The sequence below is a fragment of the Humulus lupulus genome, chromosome 7 (assembly GCF_963169125.1).
Source record: "Humulus lupulus chromosome 7, drHumLupu1.1, whole genome shotgun sequence".
Classification (NCBI taxonomy): Eukaryota; Viridiplantae; Streptophyta; class Magnoliopsida; order Rosales; family Cannabaceae; genus Humulus; species Humulus lupulus.
Window position 1 is genome coordinate 193,516,299 of NC_084799.1, and position 20,445 is coordinate 193,536,743.

The following is a 20,445-nucleotide window of genomic DNA, read 5'->3' on the forward strand; positions in this document are numbered from 1 at the left end:
AAAAGGACCGCTCTTAGCATTTAGTTTCCAAAATAAGAGGTTTTTTGGTATCTGGCAGAGAAGGATTTCCTTAATATTGCCATATACAGCATAAAATATTTTTATTTTATTTCTCCTTATAGCTCCTCTCTTAACCAAAAAAAAAATTTCCCCTTGCCTCTTCTAGCCTACATTCCAACAAAAGTAAGAGTTCTTCTTCTTCTTCTTCTTCTTCTTCTTCTTCTTCTTCTTCTTTTTTTAAATATATGTATGTACATGTTGATGAATACCCAAAAACTGAAATTGGAAAATATTTTGTTGATGAGTTAGGTTTTTTTTTTTTTTTGGTTGCTGATCTTGCAGAAAGAAAGAGTGAGAGACTTAGATCAATCCTCAATTGTTGTTATTATTAATATGGGAAGAGGTAAGATTGTGATCCGAAGGATTGACAATTCAACGAGCAGACAAGTGACTTTCTCAAAGAGAAGAAATGGTTTGCTTAAGAAGGCCAAAGAGCTTTCCATCCTTTGTGATGCCGAAGTGGGTCTCATTATTTTCTCCAGCACTGGCAAACTCTATGACTATTCTAGCTCCAGGTTTCATCAATTTTCTCTCTCTCTTTCTCTCCATTTTTTTTAAAGAATATTAATTAGTATTTTTTTTCCCCTTATATTACTTGTTTTGCTTCTACGTGTGAACTTTGTGTCAGACTGCTGTGTTGGCTAGTCATATGTACTTAGGTAGTTCATAACAAGTACTTTTGTTTGAGTTGATCTATGTGAATATTTTCTTGGTGCAAGATTTATCAGTTGGTACTATTGTTGGAACTTTCGTTATGTAATGGGTGCTTTTGTTTTTCCCTTTATACATGATTTTTTAAATAAATAAAGCCCACTACTCTGTTATAAGTTTTTATAAAAGAAAAATAATTTACCATACTAATTCTTTGGAATTAAGATTATTAATTAACAACAACAGTAACGAATTCATGTATAACATATGTCGATCTACTTATGATGATCTAATATTGAGAAGATGATTTAGGACTATAAAAACATATAGTGAACGATTTATAGCAGTAATTGAGTAAAAACTTGGGACGAGATCATGCTACTATATCATTATGTGTGTATATATTTGTATATATGTATGTATATTTCTATATATACACGCATGATTGATGAAAGTGTATTTGTAGTAGTATATTAAGGGATTCTATATAGTGGAAAAAAGGGACAGTAGTAAAGTTATGCAAGAAAATTTGGCACAATTTATAGTTGTTTTAAGTTATAAATAGTACTGTCTATATATATCTAGCGCTAAACAAAAAGAATATCGAATATTAAAGCCTTGAAAATTTATCATCTTATTCTTGTTCTAGGATTCTTTTTCTTACTATAATCCACTAATAATATATATATTCGGAAACTAACGTCTAATTATAGTAACATAAGTAAGAAGTAGGCCTTCATTGAAATCATACAGAATATAAAACGTCATGATATATATCAAAACTTGGCCTGAATAAGAGATCAAAATCTTCTTATATATTACTGTTTATCATAGTTAGTTATATGGATTTGACATTATATAGACATTTATATTTCTTCCCCCTAGCTTTAGAAAGAATTTTGAGAACCATGACAGTGTAGTTATGTATGCCTATTCTAGTTTTTATAGTATTATTTGTGCAATATTTGCAGTAATATGCGATATTCAACAAGTTCATCATGAACCTATATATATATATACATGGATTGGACTATGTATACACACATGTATATGTATATATTTCTATATATTGGGAGGAAAGGTCAGTTATGAAAAGATACACCAGAAAAGTATGGAAAATAAGAAAAGATATGAAGAGATATTTATATAAGTGAAATATAACTCTTCATAAAGTTCACTTTATCTATTAATAGAAAATAAATAAATAGAGAAAACAAATATAATAAGATGATATTCAACAAATACATATATTCTGGTCTATATGGATTTTCGCATCAAATACAATTTACAAATAAGATAACCATGTTGTGATTAGACAACCCAATAAGATGATGTGATCATGAGTTAAGACAGTGTCATTGAGTTATTTGATTTTAGGGTTTGTAATAATGACACAACTGGATATAATATATATATATATAATATTTATATAGTATTCATTAAAAAGCTCGAGATCACCTTCATTATTAGGATATTGACATCATATTAAATTGATTTCTCCCATAACTATACATGTATATAGAGAGACATAGAGTGAGGAGAGAGAGAGAGTTGTTTCTTAACTATATATATAATCTCTTTCTCTCTATGATCTATATAGAGATCTATATATATAGAGAGAGATAATTAACTAATTTTACATGAATTATTATACATGATATATAATTAAACATAAGTTGTTTGAGTATTAGTTGTCATTTAATTATGAGGTTAATATCATGGAAGTATATGTATATATACATATGAATTAGGGAACTTGGACCCTAATCAAAAGTAGGACATTTCTTGCTTAATGATGTACTCGAAAAAAATTGATAGTGTTCACCTTCAACAATTGTATGTAATGAATTAATGATATGAATGTACATGTAATCAATGACATGTGGAGGTACATGTAATCAATGATATATTAGTACATACCAAGATATATATTATATATTATTAATACAAACTATAGGTTATTTTCTTTTTACTTAAGAGGGTGTTTAATATAGGAGTTTGGTGGGAATGGGAATTGGATAACGTATGTTTGATAAATTTATATTTAATGGCAGGGTTTGTGTTTTTAAGGGATCCTATATTTTAGTTTGATTTCAGAGTAATCTTAACTCCTTTAAACACTTGAGTTTCACATTTTTTTTTATCTAAATCCCCTCTAACTTTACTCTTACAAATACAAACCTCATACCAAACATCGCAGTGAAATAACGATCCTTAAAATTTAAGGAGAGGTTATAATGTTACGTTAATAATTAAACAACTATAGGCAAGAAAAGAAAGTAAAAAAAAACCAAAGTAGACAAAATATTATAAAAGGAAATAAACAAATTAAGACTAGCTTTTGTAAACTATAAAAAAAAAAATTGAGAAGAGAATTAAGATGTGAAAACAACCCCACTTACACACAAAACAAATTGCGATTCCCCAAAGAAGTTATCATAACTAGCACACAACCAAGAGTAATACTATAGATTCTCTCTCTCTCAAAAAAAAAAAAGAGTAATACTAGACTGAGATTATTATATGTACATGTAAAAGATAAGCGACCATGTTGAAATAACACTCAAGCCATACCAATTTATTGAACAAAATAAAAATAATAATGAGGGACATATACCAAACTTATTATATTCATTAAAAAAAATATAGATAGTATCAAAGTGATAATGTTTTATAATGAAAAATTTCTACTAAATGATCATTACAATTAAAATAATCATTTAGTTATACCGATGATATATATAGTATCATAATAGTTGTCATGTTTGTTCTTTAATTTATCTATCAAAATGATCATAAAACTAATTGTAATAATTTATTTATATGAGATTAAATACCTTTTAGATTACATATTTAGATAGAACCCCAATTTTAGATTTTGTTTGTAAATGTAAAATGAAACTTTATGTATATAGTATAAATTCTATAAATACATACCACAAAAATAAATGTTCTACAAAATTATTAATAACAAAACATATCGAAATATCGGGCAAAATGTTTTTTTTCTTTATTTTATTTTTTATCATAAAGTTCCTGTAAAAATCTCTAATATTAATATATATATATATATATTTATTGTTTCCCTGCGCACCATTGAAATTAGAGAAATTAGATATAAAAATTACGAATATTGTTTTTAACCAACACAGTACTCAAGTCGAGTTTGGATTGGAGAAGAAATTCAACTAAAGAAGTACTAATAATTATAACCTCCTTTTGTTTATTAGTGATACTTGGAAACAAAAGAATATGGAGTTATGATATTGATATTAAATTGATATATGTAATGTTTAATCATACCTATATCAATATGGTGCTGAATTTTTTTTAATGGGACTATATTAAGTTATCCCATACTAGAAGGATTATTTAGGGTGATTGATAAATTTTGAATATTTTTTCTAATTTCATAACAAAATCACAAGATAAAAATCTTACTTTCCAAACTTCACCATAGATAATATTTGTAATTAATAAATTCAAAATGTTGTTTATATATATAATCACTAACATAATGAATATAAGGATACATTTGCTAAAGTAAATAACTAAATTGAACTTAAATTAAATTCAATGCTTCTTACCCTATATTTGAAACTACATATGTATATATACGTGCAATGTATAATTTCCTTTATAAACAAAGGTCAGAATCACAATACTAACCAAAGAATAAATAATAAGAAGCCTTGCTTTTCTATATATATATATATATATATATATATATGAAATGGATCTTGCTCAATATGAAAACTTTTATTGAATATAGTGACTGTTTGTTTAATATATTTAAATATATATACACACACCCACACACACACACATATATATATACATACTTTCCTTTTCCATAAGATCTGATATTTTAAGTATATTTTATATAGGATAGATATCATTTAGTTGTAATCATGTTAACATAGATCAATTGCATGAAATCTTATAATCTCCATGAGAGGCTTGCATGCAGTATCGGAAAGAGTCATTGGAGGACAGTAACCTTTTAATTTTGTTTATGTTTTATAATTTCTTTTTTATATAATAACTTAAAATAAAAACAAATATTATTATAACTTCAAACTTTGAAGATTTTTTTTTTTTACAAAAATACCTTCCTAAAAAATTATAAATTTTATTCGTCACTATTTGCATAAATATGGAGTGTATCTTATTGTTGTAAGTGAAGGGAAAAGCCTCATAAAATTAGATTAGAGCTCTCTCTCTCTCTCTCTCTCTCTCTCTCTATATATATATATATATATATATTTATATATATATGATCAGTACTGATTGAATAAATTTGTCAAGCAGAAGCCCCTTGCAATCATTCAACTTCCCATTTTTTTTTCCTTTAAATGAACAGCCATTAATTGTTGGAAAGCAATAAATTACGTGCAAGCTTCATTTGCATGGAAATCTGATCTTTCGTATTTTAAGATTGCATCATGTATATTTATGAAATAATGCAAGTAAAAGGATATATATTAATGGTCGATAGGATAGGTATAACTAAACTATTAGAAATACTCATTGATATCACGTACGTTTATGGTTAGAAAAAACGTATAGTTTTTATAAGCACATACACAGAGTGGTTCTTCAGTCATGATGATATTTTTTGAGGATTTCTCCTCTCTGTTGAAGGGAAACTCAGTATTAATTAATGAAAGGGATAGGCTTTTTAGATACCTATGTGAATGAGAGACAAATAATTACTCAAAAAATCTTATGTTGCGATCATGGAAAATAAAAAAGTTTGAATATGAATACTATTGTCATAGAAAAACCTATCAATCTAATTCAAGAAACCTCTAATGAGATTAGTGTTGTTATCACCCTAGCTATACAACTCGAGCTTACTTAGAACCAAAAAAACTCAAGACAACCTTCAAAGGCAAAAGAATATCACACAAAGAACACGAAATTTTATGCTGATTTCAACCAATCGCACTACTACAACAACACACATTTCCTTGTCACTTGTTAGTGTCGGTCAAAAGTATTGACCAAGACTTTAGAACCACAGAGCTTTTAATTAGGCGCCAAGCCAAAAATGCCCAAAACCTCTATGATTTGAGTCATTATTTGTCTCTAGTATATATCTTAAATAACTAACCAACACAATAGCTATTAAATTAAATCAATTTTTCAAAGTAAAAATAAAAGCCTATAAAGCTCACGGAATAAAAAAAATCCCTAGTATATATCTTAACTTCTCTCTAACCCTACCGCTGTCACTCTCTCCCATTCTATCTTTGACTCTCACATACTCTCTTTCCTCACTATCCTCTTTCTCTGTCTTCTTTTGAGAAGCCATCGCCAACTGCCCCAAAAGTCTCAAACTCTTTTTTGCCAAGCCTTTGCCAACTGCCCAAGAGCCTCATCTTCCTTAATTTTCGTCATGTTGTGGCTTTGATTGTAGATAATGCAACTACAGATTGCAACTGAGACTTTTAGCTAACACAACCTTCATTCACTATAAACACAAATGAAGTCAAGGACCTCAATTCTATGGTCATTCTTTGCCGCATACTCCGAACCCACAAAACCCTCTAAGAAAGCAGTACCCTTCGACTTCCAATGCATAAGACCATAATCAATGGTGCTTTTATACCTCATTATAATTTACTTTAATACCTGCCAATGATTCATACTAGGATAACGTGTAGATGCTCAACAAACTTAAAGCACAAATCAAATCTGGTCTAGTGCTCACCATCAAATACATCAAGTATCCAAGTGCATATAACATAAGGGACCTTGGTAATTTATTGATTCTAAATACCAATTTTAAAACACTAATCATTTGAAAATATAAAAATGACCCACCAAGAAATATTCACCGACATGGCATCTTCCATACTAAATATATCCAATGAATTGGATATTTAAGAATACTTTGGGACAACAAAAGTATCATCACCAGATTTGTTTCTTGTAGTATCAATGCCTAAAATCATTTTAGCCCTAACCTTGACAATCCTCCTAAACCCAATAGGTCACTTCATGTTGATAGTTTAATCTAATATTCAATTTATGGATGTGTTCTTGACATCAAGTCGTTCTACTTTCTAGTCAAAATTAAATCAACATTACTATTGCGGAAGAAATAAAAGTGAAGGATTTTATTGAATGAGAAGTTGTTAAAAATACAATAGGTGCAGAGCACCTTATATAGAAAACAAGAAGCAAAAAACAGCAATAAGCTGAGCTGGTTTTTAAATTAACCAGATGAGGCCAACTAACCAACTAACAATATCCTAATTCTAATATCCCCCTCTCAAGGTGGATTGTATATGTCAGATACAGACATCTTGCTGATATGAATAGAAAGAGTTGTGGAAGGGAGTGGTTTGGTGAAAGCATCAGCTAGTTGTAAGGCGTTGTTGACTGGTATCAATCAGATGGTGGAGTTGTTGATCTTGTCACGGATGAAGTGGCAGTCGAGCTCGATATGCTTAGTACATTCATGAAAAGTTGGATTGTTGGCGATGTGGATGGCAGATTGATTGTCACAATAGATGAAGGCTGGGGTGTTTTGTGGAATATGCAGATCTGTGAGTAGATACTGGAGCCATGTAATTTCACTGTTGGTAGCGCAAGAGCACGATATTCTGCCTCTGAGGAACTTTTTGAGATAGTTTGTTGTTTCTTCGTGCGCCAGGAGATGAGGCTATCTCCTAAAAAAATGCAGAACCCAGTAGTGGATCGACGAGTGATAGGACATGAGGCCCAATCTGAGTCTAAGAAGCCTCTGAGATGGAGAGAAGAGGTAGTTGAGTATAACAAACCTTGACCAGGGTAGCCCTTTAAGTATCTCAGCAAGTGATGAACAGCTTGCATATGAGTGGTTCGGGGAGCACACAAGAATTGACTCAAATAATTGGCGGCATAGGTGATATCTGGTCGTGAAAGAGTGAGATAGAGAAGCCTGCCAATGAGTTGACGATAAGGTGAAGGATCTGCCAGTGGTTCACCTTGAAGATTGTCTAACTTGGCGCGAGGATCCATAGGTGTCTTGGATGGTTTGCTTCCTATGTAACCAGTATCTTCGAGAAGTTGTAAGGTATATTTTCATTGGGAAAGAAAAAGACCTTCTTTTGCTCGGGAAATTTCAAAGCCCAAGAAGTATTTTAGTTGTCCGAGAGCTTTTAATTTGAATTGTTTATGAAGGTTGTCTTGTAACTGGTGGAGAATTGATATGTTTGGGCCGGTGATGATGATGTCGTCCACGTAAACAAGCAAGGCAATGAAGGTGTTATTAGATCCTTTGGTGAATAAGGTGTAATCGGCCTATGATTGCTTGAAACCTTCAAGAAACAGAGCTTTGGACAGCTTCTTATACCATTGTCGAGATGATTGTTGTAGTCCATAGATTGATTTGTGCAGCTTACAAACTAGGTTGTCATCTGTAACAAAAGAAGAGGGAAGTGTTAGACCTTTGGGTAAAGTCATGTAAACTTCTTCGTTGAGATCTCCATTAAGAAAAGCGTTGTTGACGTCCATTTGAAGAGTGTGCCATTGTTTGATGGTGGAAATTGCAAGCAGCAGTTTGAATGTGACCATTTTGGCCACATGTGAGAAGGTGTCAAAGAAGTCCAAGCCCTCTTGTTGTGTGTAGCCTTAAGCGACGAGGCGGACTTTGTATCGTTCTATAGATCCGTCACTATTGTATTTTATTTTGTAGACCCATCTGTAACCTATTGCTCTTTTCTTGGGTGGAAGAGGCATGACAGTCCAAGTTTTGTTGGCATGAAGAGCATCTAGTTCAACATTCATGGCATATATCCACTGTTTGTACTGGATGGCCTGGCTATAGGACTGAGGCTAAAGATGAGATGAAACTGCAAAAATAAAAACTTTGTGAGAATTTGAAATCTTAGAGTAAGAAATAAAATTGTTAATATGATGAGGTGTAGAAGAATGATCCTGTATAAGAGAAGGACATTCAAAATCCCATAGGTAGCTAGGTGGTTTAGGAATCCTACTGGTCCTTCGTAGAGGTGGTGCATGTGCATCTGGTGAATATGATGTCTCATTGGTTTGTGCCATTTGATTTGGTAAAGTGGTAACTGAATCTGTTAGAGATGCATCTGTACTAAAGGAGTTTTTATCTTGCAGAGATTGGTTAGATATAGAAGAATCTGAAGTATGCAAAAGATAGTCATGAGTGGGAGTGTTTGAGATGTGATGAGAGGGTAATACAAGTTGTGGAAAGGGATCAACATCTGTAGCTGTATCATTAAGCTTATGGAAAGGAAATATGTGCTCATGAAATATAACATTTCTAGAAACAAAAAACTGTTTGGAATTAATATCATATATCCTATATCCTTTGATGTCTTTAGGATATCCCATGAAAACACAAGTTCGTGCTCTTGGAGCAAACTTGGTTCTGTGAGCAGTAAGAGTAGAAGCAAAGCCCAAACAACCAAATGACCTGAAATGATCATACTGAGGTGGTCTTTTAAACAAAATCTCAAAATGGTGTTTTGTTTTGTAAATTTGGTGTAGGGAGTCGGTTTATGATGTAAGCAGCAGTAAGGATGCATTCACTCCAGAATTTGATAGGTAAATGTGCTTGAAAATATAAAGCTCTTGCAACATTTAGTAGATGTTGATGTTTTCTTTCAGCAACGGCATTTTGCTCGGGTGTTTCTACACATGTAAAATCATGTAGGATCCCATGTCTAGAAAACAAATCTTTGAAAACAAGTTCTAGAGCATTATCTGATCTGAAACACTTAAAAATGCAATTAAACTGAGTTTGAACATAAGATAAGAACTGTGGTATAATAATGGTAGCATCTGATTTTTGGTGTAGCATATAAATCCAAGTAAATCTATAATGATCATCAACAAGGATAAGGAAAAATTTATGATTATAATGAGAAGAATTGTGGTAAGGTCCCCATATATCACAATGTATTAAATCAAAAACATGAGTAGCAAAAGTATTATTCTTTAGAAATGGCAATTTCTTTTGTTTTGCCATAGGACAAATATAGCAAGGCACATTTTTATGTAAAGAAGTAGTATTACAATGTAAGCTAGAACTGAGTAAATCCAAGTATTTATTAGACAAATGACCAAGTCTTGAATGCCAAGTCTCAGCAGAAACAAATAAAACGTAAGATGATGTTGGCGAAGGATCCAATATGTAGTGACCACTGTTGGATTCACCATTTCCAATCATCTTCTTGCTGTGGGTGTCCTGTATATAAAATCTATTAGTTGAAAAATTGACTGTAATGGGGGCAATAGCAGTGAGAAAACTGACCGAAATGATATTGTATTTGAAAGTGGGAACATATAAAACATCAGTTAGAATGAGATGTTCATTGACTGCAACAGATCCACTTCGATTCACCAATAAAGACTCATTATTGGGTAAAATAAGTTTAATTGTAGATATAGGGCAAATGCATTGAAACAGATTGATGTTAGAACATATATGTCTTGTAACACCTGAATCTACAATCCAAGATCCACTCAAAGGAGGCATAGAATGATGGGATAAGATAATACCTGTGTTACATGTTGAGGAACTAGGATCTTGCATACCAGATTGTTGTCCAGCCAAAAGATTGAGTAGTTGCTGGTATTGTGTGGCAGTTAACTGAGGGAGTAGCGCATGATTCTCCATGGTGTTCGAACTGACTTCACTATCTGTTTGAATCTGATTAGCTAAGGCATCTTTGGGTTTATTTTTGTTGTAACCAGGAGGATAACCATGCAATTTGTAGCATCTCTCTATTGTGTGTCCAAGAATGTTGCAGTGTGTACAAAAAGGTCGATTCCTTTTTGGTGGGTAAGTTTTGGAACTCTGAGAATCTGACTTGTGAGAAGAAGATTTGTCACCTTGAAAAGAAAATGCCATGGTGGGATTAGAATCTGTAGTAGTGGTGGTATGTCCTCTCTGGTTTTCTTCTTGAGCAACCAAGTGAAAAACCCTGCTGACTTCAGGCAACGGATCCATGAGTAAGATGTTTCCACACACTTGAGAAAAGAAATCGGAAAGTCCCATAAGAAATGACATTATGTACTCCATGTGATAGTGGTCTTTAAGTTTCTTAACACCTCCACAAGTACACCCATTACAAGTACAAGTTGGTCTGTAATTGGAAAGTTCTTCCCATATAGTCTTCAGTTTGGTGAAATACATGCTCACGGTTTGAGTATCCTGCTTTAAATTCATTAACTCCTTCCTGAGATTGTAGATATGAGGTCCATTTCTTTGATGAAATCGAACCTTCAGATCAGTCCAAATTGCAGCTGCAGTTTCATCATATAAAATGCTAGACGAGATTTCTTTAGAAACAGAGTTCAAGATCCATGAAATAACTATGTTATTGTTTCTAATCCAGGCGTTATACAAAAGGGAATCAGTGGATAGAGGTTTTTGAATAGAACCATCCAAGAAACCTAGCTTGTTCTTCACAGATATAGTAAGTTGCATGGCCCTACTCCAAGATACATAATTATCTTGGCCAGTGAGAAGTTGGGATACCAAGATGTTACCTGGGTTGTCTCCGTGATGAAGATAATACGGATTTGCAGGATCTTCAATCAGAGATTTAGAGTGAGCAATCGGATGATCTTGTTGAACATTGGTAATGGCGGGATCTGAGGTTTGAATGGCGGGATTTTCAAGCGGATGATCGATCGTCGGCAGACATTGCGAGAAACAATTTGATTATAAAGGAAGATCGAGAGAGACAAAAGAAGAACAAGAGAGTAAAAATCAGAACGCACACACCTCGCTGGAGAAGAAGACACGGCAACAGCGGAAGAGGAAGAAGAACCAAGATCGGTGGGAAAGCTTAACCTTCCCGCTCTGGTACCATATTGTAGAAGAAATAAAAGTGAAGGATTTTATTGATTGAGAAGTTGTTAAAAATACAATAGGTGCAGAGCACCTTATATAGAAACACAAAAAACAAAAAACAGCAATAAGCTGAGCTGGTTAACTAATTAACCAGATTAGGCCAACTAACCAACTAACAATATCCTAATTCTAATAATTACCATTGTAGTCTTGTAATTCACAACTAGTGATGAAAATATCCCATTATAGTCTAACCTTATTATACCTACAAGTCTATTGGGTTTTTTCTTTCTTACTTTCACTTTAAAGATCCATTTGCAATCAACTACCTTCTTACCCTTTGGTTTTGGAACAATGTTGGTATATGAAGTTGAGAAAGGATATAATACTTATTATCAGCATTTGTTTAATCTTTGATAAAAAGTTAGTAGAGGTAATGATAGTAGTAGATAGTGTATAGGTAGATGATGGTGATAAGTTGATGACGGATGATATGGATGAGAAGGTTGATGGGACAAGTCACAATTAATAAGAGGAATTGATTTTGTGAATATAGAAAGGGTAGAATTCCTATAGGAAAGATAAGGCTTAAGTAAAATAGACTTTATTTGATTTGAGTTGTTCTTCATACATCCATTTGCTATACAACCACATATATATAGTGGTTAAGGTCGGCGATAACAAACCGACTTTTACAAAACTATTTCTAGATTAATCTAGTTACTTTTCATTCTAAACATATCTAGATTTTTCTAATTCATTAGTTTAGTAAAAATTTTAACTAGAATTCTCTAGAAAAATAACTTCTAGAAATGTGTAGCACTTTTCATCACTCCTCATTAGTACACATTTCAATATATAACTTCAATCATGTCTCTTAGTAGTTCAAATTTACCTCTTGGTAGTGACTTTGTGAAAATGTCTGCTAGTTGATATTCAGTCTTCCAGTGCTTGAGTTCTATTTATTTTTTTGCTTCAACTCCTTGGATGAAGTGATACTTAATGCTTATATGCTTGACCCTACTGTGAAATACATGGTTCTTTGCCATTGCTATAGCTGATTTGTTATCGCAATAGATCTTTGTATCTTTGTCTTGTGATTCTCCCATGTCTTCAAGTATTCTTTTTCAGCCATATAACTTGGCTTGTAGTCATTGCTGTTGTAATATATTCTGTTTCAGTTGAGGATTGCGCAACAGTTGCTTGTTTCTTAGACGCACGGGAAAATATTCTAGATCCAAGTGTGAAAGCATATCCTGGCGTACGCTCTTCATGTCTTCTATTGATCTTGCCCAGTCACTATCTGTCTAGCCAATGAGTTTCGATTCGCGTGACTCCATACCATATTCTGTAGTTCTTTCTCCCTTGCAAGTATCTAAGGACTCTCTTGGATGCTCCGTAGTGAACTTGACTTGAATCGTGCATGAATCTTGATAGTAAACTGATTGCATACATGATGTTTGGTCTTGTAGCTGTTAGATAGAGTAAGCTGTCAATTAAACTTCAAAATTTTGATTCATCAGCCTTTGGTGAGTCGTCATTTTTCTTGAGTGCTTTGTTGTTGTCTAGTGGAGTTGATACTGTCTTACATCCCTCCATTTTGAACTTCTTCGAGAACGTCTCTGTGTATTTCTTTTGTGAGATGAAGATCCCATCTTCTTTTTGAGTTATTTCGATCTCGGGAAAGTAGTGCATTAATCCCAAATCGGTCTTCTCGAAACTCTCCATCATGTCTTCTTTGAATTTCTTGATCATCTCCTTATTGTTTCTTGTATAGAAGAGATCATCAACATATAGAGAAACAACAAGTGTGTCACTCATACCTTGAGTCTTGATTTAGAATGTTGGCTCACTTTTGCTCCTCCTGAATCCTTGTTTAGTGAAGTAGTTGTCAATCTTGCTGTACCAAACTCGCGAAGCTTGCTTCAGGCCGTATAAAGCCTTTATTAATCTAATAACTTTGTCTTCTTGTCCTTGCACAAAAAATCTGTCATTTCTTTTGTGCGGCTAGAGAAATTAAGACCCTTATTGTGTCCAATCATGCAAATGGAGCAAATGTCTCATTGTAGTCTACTCCATGTTGTTGTGAGTATCCTTTAGCAACTAACCTTGCTTTATGCTTTTGAATCGAGTCGTTTGGGTTGAGCTTTGTCTGGTAAACCCACTTGACTCTTATAGTGCCTTTGTCTTGCGGAAGATCTACAAGCTCCCATGTTTCATTCTTCTTAATCATCTTTATTTCTTCATTCGTGGCTTTTCTCCATACTTCTTGTTGTTGAGCTGCTTCGAAGCTTTCTGGCTCCATAAGTGCTAAGTTGCATGTCTCGTAGATCTCTGCTAATGATCACATTCGCAGTGATGGTGAGTCTGGCAGGGATTCTATGACTTGTGTTGGCTCCTCTGTGGTTAGTTGAGTTGGAACATCATTTTGATCAAGTTCTTATCTCAGCAGTAGAGGAATGTTTACAATCTTTCTTTCAACTTCTTCTGTCTCCCAATTGTATGTCACATCTTTGTCGAATTGTACGTCTCGACTGATTATGAGCTTCTTCGTTCCTAAGCTACAGACTCTATAGCCTTTTGATCAAGTATTATAGCCTAAGAAAATTCATTTCTCAGTCTTCTCGTCTATCTTGCCTTTTTTTTCTTTTGGAATATGAGTAGCATATGCAGCCGAAGACCTTGAGATGCTTTGCTGATGGTTTCTGTCCACTCCAAGCTTTGATCGGTGTCTTGTCTTGCACAGCTTTGGTTGGACATCTGTTCAGCAGATAGACTGCAGTGCTTACTGCCTCTGCCCAAAAATGCTTTAGAAGACCTTTCTCCATGAGCATGGCTCTTACTGTCTCCATAACAGTTCTATTTTTTTCTTTCAGGCGGGTCGTTTTGTTCTGGTGCTTATCCAACTGTGAGTTGATGCTCCACGCCTTCATTTTCACAGAACTTGTTGAATTCATTAGAAGTGTATACTTTGCCTCTATCACTTCTAATTGTCTTGATGTTGCGACCGCTTTATTTTTCAACACAAGTTTTGAATTTCTTGAAAATATTGAACACTTGCGATTTATTTTGCATAAATTAAACCCATGTCATTCTATTGAAGTTGTCGATGAAGAGAATGAATTACCTATTTAGATCATTTGATAAAGTACGCATTGGCCCGCAAACGTCTGTATGGATAGCTCTAGTGGCTTCTTAGCTCTCCAAGCTTTGTCGGATGGAAAAGGTTGTCGATGTTGCTTCTCAAGCATGCCCCCTTCACAGACTGTGTTGAGCTCCTTGATTGCTGGGAGGTCTCGCATCATATTCTTCTGCTGGAGGAACTTTAGCCCGTGGAAATTGAAATGCCTAAACCTTCTGTGCCATAGCCACGATTCATCTACTTACACTTGCATTGCGACATTGCTTGTTTATCTACATTGTAAAGGAAAGGATATGTTTTCTTTCATTTTTATCTTTGCAATTTGTAAGGATTTATCTTGCTTGTCATAGATTTTGCAAGAATCTCCTTCAAAATGCAAAGAGTGCCATTTTCAATCATTTGTCCTACACTGAGTAGGTTCTGATCGATGTTGGGTACCAAGAGTACATCATTGATATATCTCTTTCCTTTTTTGGTGTCAATGGCAATGGTGCATTTTCCAACTGCTTCCATGAAGTCACAATTCTCAATCTTGACTCTAGTCTTGGATTTATCAAGACTACAAAATATGCTTTCATTTTTTTTCATGTGATTACTACAACCACTATCAAGATACCAAGTATCTTTATTTTCTTCTGTTGTAGCTTTACGGACATAGAAGAGATTATTTTCATCGTTCTGTTCTTCTGAAAAATTAGCTTGATGGGATTTATTCAAACAATAAGTTTTTTCAATGTGGCCAAATTTTTAACAATCTTGGCATTGTGGTTTTCCTTTAAACCAACAATCTTTCTCCAAGTGGCTTTTCCTTTTACAAATACCACATGGAGGATACAAATACCACATGGAGGATACTTGTCGTTATTTTGTTTTTCTAGATGATTCTTGTTTTTAAAATTTTCTTGTAATTTTCTCCCATTAGCTTTAAATTTCTGAGACTGCAAATTTAATTTAGATTGAAGGGCATTTTCAGTTGAATTTTTATCATTTTTTTCTCGCCTACTTTCATAGGCTACAAGAGAGCCCATTAGTTCAGTTGGTGATAGAGTTTCTAAATCTTTTGTTTCCTTTATCACATATATTATTGCATCATATTTTTCTGTACAAGAAATTAGTATTTTTTTTCTACTGTTTTTTTGTCAAAAATTATTTCTCCATAGGCTCCAATTTTATTGACTATTTCTTTTATTCTAGAATAGTAATTTTTTGCAGTCTAATTATCATTCATTTTAAGACTTTCGAAATCTCTTCTAAGCTTTTATAGTTTGACCGTGCGTATCTTAACTGTTCCTTGGAACTTCTCCTGTAACGTTTCCCATGCCTCTTTCGCAGTTGATGCGCCCATTATTCGTGGAAAAATTTCATCTGCCATAGCTTGTTGCAGGCAGAATAATGCTTGAGAATCTTTTTGTTGATTCTCCTTTAGGGCTTTCTTTTGATTTTCCGAGAGAGACGTACGAAGTGTCTTCCGGAATAGTAAATCCTGCCTCAACAATTTTCCATAGATTTTGTGCTCGAAAATAGGTCATCCTATTGATGGACCAAAATCATAGTTTTCTCTATGGAAAATTGGAAGAGGTAGAGAAGAGTAGTTGGAATCAGTAGTAATGATGTGCGAAAAATATTACTCCCGGTATTTGAATCGACTTGACTTTGGTACCACCATTGGTATATGAAGTTGAGATAGGATATAAATAGTATTTGTTTAATCTTTGATAAAAACTTAGTAGAGGTAATGATAGTAGTAGATAGTGTATAGGTATATGATGGTGATACGTTGATGGGCTAAGTCGCAATTAATAAGACGAATTGATTTTGTGAATATAGAAATGGTAGAATTCGTATAGGAAAGATAAGGCTTAAGGAAAATAGACTTTATTTGATTTGTGTTGTTGTTCATACATCCATTTGATATACAACCACATATATATAGTGGTTAAGGTCGGTGATAACAAACTGACTTTTACAAAAATATTCCTAGATTAGTTTAGTTACTTTTCATTCTAAACATATCTATATTTTTCTAACTCTTTTAAGATACATATAACCTTGTTTAATAAAGGTCTATCCATTCTTTTAGCCATTCTATTTTGTGTGTGTTAATGTCTTATGTCTCATACTAATGACAGAGAAAATCAAATTTTATTAGATCCAACGACTTTATTAGGACATTTATTGGAAAGATAACAAGCTATCATTATAACTTCACTCCATAACTCCTTAATTTTTATGTCAGACACTGTTAAGATACATTTAACCTTGTTTAATGAAGTTCTTTCCATTCTTCATTTGCTCATAAATCAACTTTAATTCATGAAATTAAAATTCTTGGCCAGTTAAATCAATGAGTCTCAATAAATAAACAAAAAGAAGCATGCAAATCTAACACACTCATTCTGTCAAGATTAAACACAATATAGAATGGAAGAAACAAAAAGACTAGCGATTCAAAAAATAAAATGGCACTTTTCTTACAATTCAAGGATCTTTGTTGTTTATAGCTAGAATCTTGAGTCTATTTATATGTGCATTATTTTATGCACGTTGATTTATTAATTTTATATCCATTTGACTTTTTATGATTCACATCATGATATTCAATTCGTAACATCTATCATTTACATGTCTTTTATTTTTTAAGATCTATAAGAGTAAGGTTGAAGTTAATTGGTATAAAAAAATCTAATGAAAGTGCATTTTTTATAGCGTGAAATCTGTTATTGAGCGTTACAACAAAATGAAAGAGGACCATCATCAATTGTTGAATCCTGCTTCAGAAGTCAAGGTAATATTTATGATATGAAATCACCAATTGCTACAAAATAACACTTTTGTGTAGTACTTGTATACGTATAAGTCATGCTCTTAGGACTAGCTCAAATGATTGGATGTGTCAATTTTTTAGAAACTTTCATAAAGATTGCTCTTTTTATTGCATACAATTAAATTTGCAATAGTTTGTAAATTTCATTGATGATCACACTTAATTCGCCTGTCTTTGTGCATGTATAAATGGTGTACTTATAAGCATGACCAAATTACATGAAGTAAATTTTAAAAAGAGGGAAAGAAGATATACATATATATAGGAATTTTTCTATAGGGGTTTCACTTTAAGCCCTACCGGTGAGGCTCTTCACTATTCTCGATTCATGAACAGTTTTCAGTGCGATTTTTTTTTATAACCGTGTATATTGTAGTTGTTTAGAGCATCCTGGAAATTTTCAGAAAATTCCGAATAGTCTACAGTCCCGAAAACTAGGTTTAAACATATTATTTTCCACGCACATAAAAAAAATTAGTCACGAGTACAACAACATGTTTGAACCTAGTTTTCGGTACTATAAACCATTCCGAATTTTCTAAAATTCGCGTTGATGCTCTAAATAGCTACAATATACACGCTCATAAAAAAAGCACGTTGAAAACTATTCAAATGTCGAGAAAACTAAGAGTCTCACCGATAGAACTTAAAATGAAGTCCTATAGAAGAATTGTCATATATATATATATATATATAAAAGAAATCAATAGTTATTATTGGTCCCGCTACAAATGTCAACATTTATATTATTTTACTAATTAGCTTTGTTTTCATTTGCCTGCCGAATTCCAATCTTGAGATCATTTGTGTTGTAAATGACTTTATAAGCAATCAAATTATGTTTTGTTAGAAAGTTAGTTGTAGATTGTATGATGTTAGTTGTGGGTGTGTGGTTGTTAATTAGACGATTGTAATTATAGTAATGAAGGGTTTATACATATGGACTGAGAATGATTGAAGAGAAAAGAAGAGGAATATATTCGAAAGTGACTACTTTTGAGAGAGATATCTTCTCCATCAACTTATTGTAATCAGTATTGAATTAGATATAAAACCACTCCTTATTCATATAATAAGGAAGTAATTTTAGATTTGTTTTGGGTGTTTCGATTTTGTTTGAATGTGCACTCATTTCATAACACTAACATATTTTAAAGTATATAAAACATCCAATATGAAAAGATTACATGCAATGTAAGCATATACCACATAGCATATCATTGACAAACTCAACTAGATAAATGAAAAGTATCTTTATCATTAAATACAACAAATATCATTCTTCGTTAGCATACTTATAACTTGTTTTCTTTCTAATATATATCACTTCATTGTTGAAACTACACATTAAACAAGATATTTAAAAGAAATCTTGTATTTGTCAAGAATGAGGGGGCTCCATCTAAAATCCAATTGGTGATTAGTGGAGTCACTAATGTTCTTATTGATGGCTCAATATTCTTACACTTATTCTATGTGAGACATCATACTCAAATATCTCCCCTCAGATTGGTGTAGATTTTTCGCTCACCAATCTTGAATCACCTGATCACAAGTGACTCTGTCTTTTTGCATTATGCGAATCTCGTACGGCTTAGCTCACTCTTTGGATTAGTGTGATTGAATGCCCACAAAAGAATTGACTTATGATACCATGACAAGAATCATGGGGCTCCATTTAAAAATCAATTGGTGATTAGTGAAGTTTCTCATGTTCTTATTAATGGCTCAATATTCTTTCACTTATTCTATGTAGGACACCATACTCCAATATACTACCAAGATAGTTTATACTAAAGTCTAATTGAAAATATAAATTTGACAAATAGTTGATTATCTACATATTCATATGTTCATTTTTTAATGTCATTCTTCATATAATTTGTTAAAAGATAAACTAGCCTTTTAAATTATTCATATTCATAGTTCAAGCCATTTTTAGTATATCAATATTTTCATTGTGAACTAATAAACATGCTCTTAATATTTCATTACTTCGTGCTTATTTCAAGCTTGTGAAAATTATGTTCTTAACTTCCTAGTTTTGGCAAAGGGAGGCAACAACACTTAGGCAACAACTAGAATATTTGCAAGAATGTCACAGGTAACTCATTTTATACTCCCATTTTAGTATCTAGGCTGAAATAATTTACCTTGCAACTTAAGGCTTATGCTTTTTTTTTTTTTTTTTTGTAGAAAGAGAAAAGAGAATACTAACTTATTACAAACAAAATTATTATGATTTTTCATGAACAAAAGCAATCAAAGATTAGTACCATATGTTGTTCTTGTGTAATCAAACAATCGTTTCATCATTCATTATAAGTATTATTATCAAATGTTATACCTTAATTGTTCAATATGATTCGTGCAGACAATTAATGGGGGAAGAACTTTCTGGCTTAAGTATAAAAGATTTGCAAAATCTAGAAAACCAACTAGAAATGAGTTTGAAAGGTATTCGTACGAAAAAGGTATGTAAACTTTAGCTCTTCTTAAAGCTCTTTTCCTTTTGAATTTCATAGACTCTTGTCGCATATTTTTTACCTTTTAATTTTCTTCTATGCAGGATCAAATATTAACTGATGAAATAAACGAACTAAACCGAAAGGTTTTTCAACATGATTGACATCTTTTCATCCTTTTCATTTGGAGCCTTACTCACACTTATTAGATAACTCATTAACTTTATTACAGGGAAATCTCATTCATCAAGAGAATGTAGAACTATACAAGAAGGTAGACCAACTCCACAAAGAAAATTTGGAACTACAAAGAAAGGTACTTTTTAGACAACTTCATTGGTTGATGAGAAACTCAGCTTATATCTGCAAGTTACTTTTCTAATTCAAACAAAATACACAAGGATTCAAAAATTCAAAACTTAAGCTAGCTATAATGTCAAAAAATAAGAGCCTCATTGTTAAACAAATTCTCTAT

General features: G+C 32.6%; 1 protein-coding gene across 1 annotated transcript; it reads left to right on the forward strand.

Moving 5' to 3' along the window:
• The first annotated feature begins 276 nt into the window (after positions 1–276).
• Positions 277–19,994, forward strand: LOC133790072 (MADS-box transcription factor ANR1-like). Its single transcript, XM_062227657.1, has 4 exons — positions 277–575; positions 17,388–17,466; positions 19,548–19,609; positions 19,880–19,994. The coding sequence occupies exons 1-4, from the start codon at positions 394–396 to the stop codon at positions 19,992–19,994; spliced, it is 438 nt and encodes a 145-aa protein (XP_062083641.1). The 5' UTR covers positions 277–393.
• The last annotated feature ends 451 nt before the right edge of the window (positions 19,995–20,445 follow it).